The following is an 11,959-nucleotide window of genomic DNA, read 5'->3' as shown; positions in this document are numbered from 1 at the left end:
GTTTCAGAGGAAGGAGATCAGATGATAAGGTGTATATATATATATATATATATATATATATATATATATATATATATATATATATATGTTATCACTGGGGATAGGGGAGAAAGAATACTTCCCACGTATTCCCTGCGTGTCGAAGGCGACTAAAAGGGGAGGGAGCGGGAGGCTGAAAATCCTCCCCTCTCGTTTTTAATTTTCCAAAAGAAGGAACTGACAAGGGGGCTAAGTGAGGGTACTCCCTCAAAGGCTCAGTCCTCTGTTATTAACGCTACCTCGCTAACGCGGGTAATGGCGAATAGTATGAAAAAGTATATATATATATATATATATATTCCTATGAGTCCACGAGGAAAATGAAACACGATAAGTTCCCAAGTGCACTTTCGTGTAATATAATATACAACGAAGAGACGTAGCTAGGACGACATTTGCTGTATATCAACTGTTATTTCTCTCTTGTCTCTCCCCTGATGATGTGATTATTACACGAAAGTGCACTTGGGAACTTATCGTGTTTCATTTTCCCCACGGACTCATAGGAATACACTTGATCAAGCGCAAAATTGTGATCCTTTCCAATATATATATATATATATATATATATATATATATATATATATATATATATATATATATATATATATATATATTACCTCATAAACAATACATACAACACACACACACCCTGATGCTTAGCAGATATCTTTTCTAACTCCCTCACTCTCATCCACCCTTCCACTCCTACCCACCCGTTCTAGCAGGCGAATGTAAATGAAGATGTTCGTACCTAAGAAACATAACACTTACTCAAGCGCACTGACGTACCCTCTCATTACACGTACCGATGAAGCGAACTTCACACCGCCAACCGGGCAGACCAGGCGCCACACTCATCCACGTATCACCAGAAATACATCATCATATAATGTCTCCATTTTACATCTGGGCATGGGGTAACCTGGGTTAGCCGTTAGGTCACTGAAACAGGCTTAACCAACTACGGCTCTAGTGACCCAGCCTCCACCTCTGCTTCACCTTGGTTCGTAAGTTATCATTCCACTCACTTATTCATTCACCCTTTGAACCGTCGTTCCCATTCCACTCAATTGTTCATTCACCCCTTGACAGTCGTCATTTCCACTACATTACTACGCTCCTCTCGTTCCTCTACTCTCGTAAACTCATTTCCATATTCTCCACAGATTTTGAATCCCACTGTACCACAATTACCACATCACCCAGGACTGACAGTTAACCAAACCTCTCCCCTTAACCCACGGAATTTCATCTACCTATTCTACCATCCCTGTCTAATAAACTTAAATTCTCGACAGACACACACACACATCACCTATCACCACATTTTATGCTATTATCTACATTTTCTCTTTATAACTAATAAAAATCCCTATTTCTCATATATATATATATATATATATATATATATATATATATATATATATATATATATATATATATTCTTTTTCACGCACATTTCCAAAACTCCTAACATTCAATTTTCTTGCATCTTCACCTCGCACTTCCCCTCTCTCCACTCCCCGAGTAACGAACTACCACATACCTCCGTCACTAGCTTGAAACACTCGAGAATTCTCGTTGCTTCACCAAATCACCACCTCGACCCCTAATTCCTTTGCTCCGCCAAACCCATATTCAGATTCGTATCCACATTGGTATTGCAAGTCAGGTCAAGTACACGAATAAATCCCAAGGCAATAACTATCAAGTACGACTGACTCTCGAGATACATGGCAGAACCAACAGAGCCTCCGTGGAAAGCATAATGAACCGCTTGCAGGAGAGAACAAGGACAAGGAAACGCGAGTGCGTGTTTGAAGACGCAATTTCTGCACTTCGTAAGGTATTATTGTTTTGTTCCCGATGAAAGATAAACGTGAGCTTATGAAGTTACTACTGCTTTATGTTATGCATAAACAAGCAATTACTGTTAGGAACCCACCCCCCTCCACCCATGAGGGTCATAGGGCTTTTGTGACAGTAAACAGTGACATCTGTGGCTTGACATGTAAGTGAAAGTGTGTCAAGCATGTGTAATGTCACCGAGGCTCTGTCTTGATGTACGATGAAGGATACAGTGACCACAGGGTAACGGCTGTGAACCATCATGAAACAGAATAGGAGCTAGGCGTTGTGATCGAGTAATTCGGTGATATGTGCCGATGGAGGATGTTGGGAAAAATATGCGGCAGAAGTGTAAAGTGTGAATGAGCTTATATATCTGGCACTTATTCTTAAATATGAACGGCAATAGAAAGGCAGAGTCGACAGTACTAATATTACTATGTGGCTAAGACGGGAGTTGTGCAAGGAAATGATGGAGATGTGTAAGTCTTCGTAAATGAAAGTCTGGACTGTGAGAGATGCCTCGCAGTTGACGTGCTTCTTCCACACTCCTCCGTGTTGATGTAACCAATTAAGGTTCTTGGGTGCAAACGAGGAAAAATACGTGAAGCAGAGGCGAAAGTAGTTTCTCGCACTGCACAAAATAAGGAAGGGGGGGGGGGGGTGAAAAGAATACGCGAGCACGAAATATAATCCGAAAACCTCACTGGGAAAGTGCTTAGCCTAATGTTTAGAAGCACAATAAGTTCATAAAAAAAAAAATACACATGAATGACGGGTGGCTACAGCAAAGACTTACAACAGAGTTTGAAATGCAGGGTCGATAAACATAGCTGAAAACATAGGAAGAGTTTATGGAAGCTGTTGAAGTCTTGGGGCAACAGAAACTAACATAGGAATAAAAATGGAGTGCATAATAGTGTGGGCGCTCTGTGCGAAAGGGCGGAAGGATGAGCGGGGACACGGGTCTCGCCAAACAACCTAAATGTGCGAAGTGAATATACGCGGTGAAGCACTGTTAGCCCTGGAAAAAATGCCCTACTATTAGTGACAGTGTACAGGGTAAATGATGAATCAGAATGTTATATGAGACCCGTGATCTTAAAGCAACTGGGAACAAAATTATAAATGAAAATAATGGTGCACGAGCATATATATATATATATATATTACTGAAGGCCAAATGCTGGAGTACGTGGGGAAGGGCAACTGAATAACAGGCTCAGAAATATACAACAATGGGAGACTTAACACTGTGGTAGTAAAATGTTGGGGGGAATCCTGTGTGATGCAGGTCACGCTGAAGCCCAACTGGGTAGGCGACACGGGGCCAGCCAACTTACAAAACCATACTGACTCACTTCACACCCATCATCATCAGCTGCCTCGCAACTCGCTGTCCTCAACACCACACCCGGGCTGACCCACACAATACTCACTGCCTCTCTCGCACCACACGCTATCATCCCTCGCACCAAATACGGACTGGACAGCCTAGCCACCACCACCTTCCTCTACCACTACGCTAGGATCGACCACATTTATTTTTTTTTTCCCCCACACGAGCAATCACCTCTCTAACATCCAACTCTGCTAGGTCCTCCTCACACTACCTACACAACCCACTACATTCCACATTCGGTTCCCCTAGGGATACGTGGTTCTGACCCAACCACCAGCCCACCTTGAATTGCACTTGCAAACCCTCACTGCCCACCTTAAAGATTCACACTTCCACTCACCGCCACAGAGCAGCCTGACCCAACCTACCACACCATTCACCAAAATTACCTGACGCCTTAAACACATGGAAGCACATAGCCCGTTTACAACCAGCAGTTACGAGTGAAGCAGCAACGGTAAGAGGACCTTGCCAAGTTAAGGAAAGGGGAATTGAAAAAAAAAATGGGGAAGTGCTACGCTATAAATGAAATCACTGCACCTGGAGCAAAATCTCCACTCACGCTACCAGGAAAGTTAAGCTTAGGTGAAAATAAAGAGTGCACACAGCCACTTTCATCAGCCTCAAGGTAAAATTTGTTCCTTGTGACACGATAAAAAAAAAAATAACTACGAAACAAATTCGTTAATAACTGTATGCGCTTGAAGGTCACAGCTGCAGAGCTTCATACAGTCATAGAGAACATACGTATGGCAGATGATCGCTAGGTCAAGGACGATAAAGGCAATCGTGGCACGGTAGACAACGGAAGACAGATGATATCTAAGTAAAATAAAGTGATCAGAGCGAGGAACATTTCAAATGAAAATGCTAAAGGAACAATGTAGGATCGGACACACTGGAAGAATGAAGTAGGAAGGCCGTCCGAACGGAGACTTCAGCAGCCGCACTTAACGAAATTAACAAGTGCTGAGTTAAAAAGTAATAACTTTTATAAGTGTGGAGGTCCAGGTTTCCCGACGATACACTGAGAATGCACCGAGGATGTTGCGGAGGTTGGGTGCACCCAATTCACCTCACTGAAATGGGAATGAGAATAATGTCCTGCACATGTAGATAATTCTACCAGGTTATTTTCTTTCTATAGTGAACCGACACTGGGCGGACAAAAAGCGAACCAATTAAAAGCCACCTTAGGCTTAAGTGGGGGTAAAAAGGTTGGAATAAACAAATGGTGTATTCAGACCTGACTTAAAGGTTGAAATGTAATACGTAAATACAAAAACCAAGAGGAAAAAACGAATTCCAAAGCTTATCTGTTCAAGGGAACAGTCCAAAATTCTTTTATAAATACATGACAATGATAACTGCTACGAACGAAAATCTTATTCCACATCAAAGTAATACTTTCGTGTCACAAAAAAAGTGAAAAACTATAAGAGGCATTACCGGGGATAATACTCCCGTTCAGGACACCACGTCAAGAGGAATGGATCCATCGTGAGTTGCCTCAGAATGGAAAGACAATGAAAATCTGACATTCACTTCCAACTCAGGATCGTGTCCAGGATTTGGTTAAGGGAAAGGGAGAGAGAGAGAATAAGATTGGATACAGCTGTTGTAAAGTAAAAATGAAAATAAATATTCTTAAAAACAAATTTACGATATCTGATAACACAAGACAAATGATATCAATAAAGGTTATTTCGTTCCATGAAATATATCAAAACGCTTTCACAGATACTAAAATTTCGTTATAAAACTTATTTCGTTATCAGAAAGACAACAGTTTTCAGACACAGTCGTTTCACTGGCCATTACAATACAGAAAATCACTGAAAGTTAAAAACATACTTATTTTCAAAATTTTAGATTTCTACCATATTTCAGACCCCGTAAAGTCCTGTCCCCTACGCATCGCTCTGACGTCAAAATTCCGTTAAGTGCTGCGTACAAATAAAAGTCGTTTACACAGAGCCTTCGCCTCAGCAGCCTCCCTAATTATTCATGCTTCCTTTCCAGCGACTAAACGGGGGCGGCAGAGAGAAAAAAATCAATAAATAAATCATCACTGAGTAAATTTATTCTATTCTGAATAGCTCAAAGGGAGAGGGGAAAGATGGGAGGGGAGGCGCTCACATTCGCCCCCCCCCCCCACCTACCTTTCTCAATACACCCCAGCTCGGAATACAGTTATAAAAAAATGGACGCGAATAGATAGTTATAAAAATGTAAATATATTTTGGGAAATAAAAAAGGGGACGGGGAAGGGGGGGGGGGGAATGAGGTGGGAGTAAACAGAATAGGTCTCCACAGTGTTGTGGTTGGTGCTGTTTCCAAGCTATAGCCATCACACGAGTTCACGTCGTAAAGAAGGATGCTTACTTCTCACCAGCTGGACCCATCTGGTTAGCATTTCCTCTGGTAGTGGTCTGTAAATGAGGCCCAGGCCTGTGATAAGAGTTTCATTCCCTACACCTCGAAGCTTTGGAACACTCTACCCTTACCAATAGCCATGAAAAAACAGGATGCAACAAAGTGTGCCGAAGACTTTGGTGTTATAATGCTGGATGGCCTCCAATTTGATGAACATGACAATTTAACTAACGAAGAATGAAAATGATACCAGAAGACCGTTTAAAATTCAAGCGCTGGGAAGCAATTGCGACTTAAGATGAAACTGATCAAACCACCTGATCTATCCAGTAATGTTAAATACTGCTGTAAATATAAATATATTGTTAAGCAAGAAAATAACTAAATAACTAAAGGTCTTTCACTATCCACATAAAGCATAATGATTGCTGGGACACATTAAAAGCTCTCCACTGATTTCTCTGAAGAGTTAAGGCTACTGATATGGGTTAAAAGCTCTAAAATTGTATTCTTTAGAGAAAATGCTATTGATACAGCAAATTAAGCATACTAAAAATACAAGGCAGCCAAATCCTCAACCTAGATTTTAAAACTGCATTTTACTGGAATGATAGTCCTGGTTGACATGCAAGTTAAATCCACTGAAAGGCAAAGATCCAACACAGTAATATCAGGGAAAATGGCCTAAATTTACAATACCTACAACTGCCTAGCCTTCTACTTGCACATAAAAAACCAGAAGAGGCCTCAACAAGTTTCTCCAAATTTTTAAATGAACCAATCAGCTCTTCACACACACAAAGACAGCAGAAATACCAACATACCAGTGGTCTAAAGGTGAACTCAACATATGGTAAAGTATACATAAATGAACAGAAGGTAATGCAGCATCATGCATTCTAGGGTATTCAATAAAATCAGGACCTGACAAGGCCAGAACTGGAAATCAGTCAAATGACAAAAATCTGCAAACATGGGTTTTCATGTTTGCAGTGTTTTTACATCTTAGGACCCGGACTCTGGTGATGTTTCCTTGTGTGTCATAATCTAGCATTTCTATGAAAAAGTGTAAACACTATGAATGCTACTTTGGTAAGAGTGGACAGCACATCATCACCACTCAATATTACGCAAGTTTACCATTGTTATTTGTATCATAAGTAACTTGGCTTTTACCTAGTTTTTTTTACTATATATTTAACAGTACTGATCCAACAATATCTCCCCCCCCCCCACACATACACACTGTCATTATTCATACTGTACAAGAAACTGGTGCCTGTTGGTGAGGAGTAAAATGGGACAATTGTGTTTTCTTAAGCGTAATTCTGGTATATGTTTGCTACTGTCTAATAACATGACTAGATGAATTTAAAAAATCAGTTATAATTCTAATAAAGAACTATGTTAATATAAAAGAAAAATAAATGTATAAGTGCATTTAGTGGTGTGGCCTTTTACCAATGTTTCAGTAGAAATAACATCATATAATCTGCTTCACATGGAAGAGCAAATCAGATTAACGGATTATACTGTGGAGTGCAGTTTTACCAACGTTATTTTTTTGGTGTTGCTTCAGTTCTATCCACCTGTGCATAAAATCACTTTCCCATACTTTAATGTGCCTGACATAATTCACTCCACTATGTGAAACATATCTTTTATAATATCTCTTGATATAAGTCACTATGCTATATAAAAGTGCAACTCTAACATACCATATTTTGCAAATTTTGCTTAAGTAAATGCAAATACTTCTGTTATACATCTCCTGACTAAAAACATCCTGAGATCTGTTACATTTGTACAATACGTGAGAAACTATGAAGTACAATATGTTTCTGCAATTCAATAGAATGATACAAATTCAATATACAATAAGAACTGTGGCCAGGCTGACCATCCACTCCTTCCCTGACACACAACCTGAGCCCTTACCTGTGCACCTACCTGCAGGAGCATGTGATGGAAAATGATGGTAGTATGGAGATGTCTGAAGCCAAAAGAGGTTCCTGGTAGTAGCCTGTAACTGGTAAACTTACCTTCTGCATGTCTAGCTTCTCTGTGCTTCCTTATCAACTGAGTCCAAAAAAGTATAACAGGAAGAAGTATGAGGGAAAGAATGGGCTGAGTAGCATTGCTGTGATGATGACAGGTCCCCAAACACAACCAATGGTTATCTAAGCTCTCCCAACTTCAGTCTACACAACAAGTTTTATGATCCCATTTCTGCAGCAATGCCACAGCAGTGCCACTACCATATGATGATTTATGCCATACAACATACACTTAAAATGCCCTTTATACATGCTTCAAGTTATCAAGCAAGTCAAGAGCTTGAAGCAGGCCCTGGAGACAGGTTAGCATGAACTCCTAGGGTAGCCCTGGGGAGGGGGCTGGGATATGAAAGAAAGGACAGCATGGCGTGAAACGATAATCTCTATAAAATAAGTGTTTACCAAACATATTCATGTCATCTGATCAATTACTTTAAAAATAATCTTTCAACCTCATCACTCTTATTCTGGATCCCACAGAAGCACCCATATATTTGCCCCAGGAATACCCCTCCTTTAGTGAGCCCATTCAGGTGAGGCTATCTCCATGTTGCTGGGTTTAATAACTACTGACTAATCAGTACTCACTAAGCTAAAAATCGCCAAACAAACTTATTGCAAAAACTATCATAAACTCCAAATCCACACCTCATTGCAAATTACAAGATTTTTCAAGAAGGCAAATAATTCCACTGATATAGTACTGCAATCTGCATATCTGGTACTTTTTTGAAAAGGTTGTAGTAGACTTCAAACGAAATGAAATTCTAATGTCCAAAAGATTACAAATTCCTCTTAGAAGAAAACTTTATCTTCATAACCCAAAATGTCCAAGAGATTACAAATTCCTATTAGAACATAATCTTATCTTCATGCTATTTGGGGCTACGTGTTTATGTTTTTACTCTCTACCTTTCTGGATATGACATACAACAATAAAAAAAATTCCAAATACTTGGTACATATTTTCTCCTAGTTGCTATATGCATTACTGCACAGATAAAGATGCTTACTACTGGAATAATAACGTCACTTTCTATCTATAATTACCCGAGGATCAATTTCATAGAAAGAGCCCTGGTGTCACCCAGGATCTCTTTCCAAAGACTCCTGTAGCCAAAGGCTGTGCTACTTCCAGTAGCAGGGAAATGTGAACTCCTTTAGTATGAGAATTTCTTACACAAGACTATACTCTAAATGATACAGCATTGCCAAAGGTGACTTTTCACTCCCTATATAAGAGGCTCCTGTAGTCAAAGGCTGCACCTCTTCCAGTAGGAGGGAAATGTACACTCCTTTGGATTGAGAAGTTCTTTGATGATACTATACTCCCACTGATACAGCCATGCCAAAGGTGACTTTTCACTCGCAGGTGGAGTCAGGTAATATCTATATATAACAAGTTTTTTTTCATACATATTCGCCTTATCCTGCATTAGCGAGGTAGCATTAACAACAGAGGAGTATTTGGGCTAAAACATTCCCTGAGCAATTACTTGTGATTTTTGTTACTTTTATGATGGTAATAGATTTGCTTGAAAACCTCAGTAATATGACAATGTTTCGTGCTGAATTCAAATCTGGGGTTGAATCATGTCCTGGGAACATTAAAACATGTAAATAAATAATTAACGGTTATTCTTATACAAGATTCTGTGATTATTCAATTAGTATATATTAGGTATTTGTCAGGTCGGGTAAGCATTATGAGATATTTTCCATGAGTATTTCAAGTATAAATGCATTTCATTATGTCCATTTTAGTTATAAAAAAAAGGTTTCTCAGCTAAAAATTCCCTAAACTATTACCAGTAATTGCTTTTATTTCTGTAAGGGTAACACAAGTGTTTGAAAACCTTGGTATAAGGATTATTTTTCATGCTGAATTCTAATCTGGGTTTGAAATACATGTTGGGGGCATAAAGGCCTGTTAATAAGTAATTAATGGTTACTCTTTCAAAGATTCTGTGATTATTCGGTTCATATTCATTGGGTATCTGTCAGCATGGGGAAGCATTATGAGATATTGTCCATGATTTTTTCAAGTACAGAAGCCTTTCATTATTTCATATTACAATTTAGAACAAAAATGGCTTCCGGGCTAAAAAAATCTCTGAACTGGTTTATCTCATTATAAGTACCCTTCTGATTTTCTCCAGATCTGCTAGTTTTGTGGCCCTGGTTTGGTACTCTCTTACTGATCTCCAACAGATCAAATTCTGTGTGGTTGAAATGGCAATAACAGCCAGCTTTCATATTTGGACATATTAGGACACCATGCAGAAGACTTAATCTCCAAGTTAGGTAAGGGGGAGGATCAAGCCCTAGTTACTCTAGAGTTACCTTAGAAGTAGTTTCTTGAGGCTTTCTACTCCTACAGCCTAGGACAGGCCAAGGATGAGCTGAAGATCAACCAAGTTGACTGAAGCCACAGCCCACAAGTCTGGTACACTTCGCTAGTATTTGTCCATGGCCTTCTTAAATATCTAAATTTCACTAATGTGCATCCTACTGTGTAACTGATGATTGCATGCAATTTCTTGAAAAGACTTAGTCCAAGGTTAACAGTGTTCTCTCTTTTTGTACATATCTATACTTTTGATTTCTGAGGTAGTATTATGCAGTCTTCCATGCCTATAGTGCCAGTAAGAAAACAACTACCAAGTGTAGATTGGAGACCACACCTTCTTGTGGCTTTGGCAAACAAATGTAAATGCCACTGAACTGCACAAAGATATTTCTATGGAGCATTGGTTTTAAATGGCTGTGGTTGCTTAAATGACTCATGACAATTTCTTTAATATTTCATATTTTGCCAATTTTCTGCCATGTGTGAGAGAACCGCTATTCACCACTGAAACATCACGAAAAGGCCTGGCTTTCACCTTTGATATTTTGTATCTTAAATCTATTTCTGCCCTTAGAAAGAAGTCCTTGGTAACACCAGGACATTTTCATAGAAACTGGTCCTGAGATTATCATCACTGAATCAATTAACTGTTCAAAAGAATTATGGCAAAAGAAAAGGACTACCTGCCTCTTACGGGAAAGATTTTGCAATTTGTTTAACATGAGCTTTCCAAGATAGGTTAGACACTAATTCCTTTTTATCTGCTTTTAGGTCCTTTTTGAACTTCAGGTACCCCAAATCCAGAAAATTCAGATATGCAGCAACTATTTGGCTCCAAGGTTGCCAGACTTAAGATGTTACAGTGTATTACTTTCTGCACTCATCTCATTTGAAAACAAATGCTTGTCCCACAAAGAATTCTTTCTTGAAATAATTCAAATATCACTACAAACTGTCTTTATCATGTTATACCTATAGATGAATAGCACCACTATGAAATATGAATTACATTATCTGAATATGTGGTAGTAGCACTGTTAAAACATGCTGCAGGTTAATAAATTATCAATAAACTTTAAATATGAGGCACTCTTTTCCTGACACCAACACTAATGAGAGAAGTACTTACGCATCATCAGGGGTTAGCTGAATAGGTTCATCTGTAAATTCTGGTGGGAAGTTAGCCAGATCACGGTCAGATTCTAGCCTGGGGCGATATGGCGGGGGTACCTGTCGCTGCTCCAGCTGCAACAACAACAAAGCAAACATACACAACCACTAATTCTTACACTCACTCCTCCACAGGAATATGTACACATACAAATTTTGAAAAAATTACAATAATGCAGTACTAACTAGGTACAGCTACGGCACTGCTGAATACTATATAGTACATCAAGCTGTCTCAGTAAGTACTATACCACAGATCTCCTAGAATGAAAGTGCACGCAAAAGAAGCTTGAAGCCAGATAAATCTTAAGCCAGTCTATCACCGTCTAGTACAGAAAATGAAAGAGCTGCTTTGCAATAAAAAAAATCTGAAATAAATTAGTGGAAAACTAATTCTACTGCATACACCCCTGCATGTCTGTAATAAAGCCAAATTATGACAGCAAACACTTGTGCTAGCAAATACATCAAAAGAACTTTCATCAAAACAGCAGTAAACAAACAGGGGCTGCTACAACAGCTACAAGTAAGTGCCACTGGAATGTAAGTACAGGGTTAGGTCCTTGGCATTGGTTCCCTGGCATCCAAATTTACTGGCATCCATGATTATTCTGAAACTTTTAAGCACTGGTTCCATTCCACAAAATCATTTTGAATATAAATGTAAAAAAGGATGAAAACTGCTGGAAACAGTATGCAGCATTCAGTTGCTAG

At 39.2% G+C, this 11,959-nt stretch overlaps 1 protein-coding gene across 7 annotated transcripts in view; it reads right to left on the bottom strand.

The window, feature by feature from the left end:
* The window catches only part of aPKC (protein kinase C iota type), a 298,184-nt gene that overhangs the window by 10,108 nt on the left and 276,117 nt on the right, over window positions 1-11,959 (bottom strand). For 5 of the 7 annotated variants that reach the window (XM_071668948.1, XM_071668949.1, XM_071668952.1 and 2 more), the window contains one exon: window positions 11,205-11,320. The exons of the other annotated variants lie outside the window; for them this stretch is intronic. In XM_071668948.1, coding sequence (XP_071525049.1) covers window positions 11,205-11,320 — 116 coding nt within the window. The remainder of the gene's footprint in view (window positions 1-11,204; window positions 11,321-11,959) is intronic. 7 annotated transcript variants of the gene reach the window in all.

This window comes from Panulirus ornatus, chromosome 13, assembly GCF_036320965.1.
Source record: "Panulirus ornatus isolate Po-2019 chromosome 13, ASM3632096v1, whole genome shotgun sequence".
Classification (NCBI taxonomy): Eukaryota; Metazoa; Arthropoda; class Malacostraca; order Decapoda; family Palinuridae; genus Panulirus; species Panulirus ornatus.
This window is presented reverse-complemented; position numbering and strand designations above follow the sequence as displayed.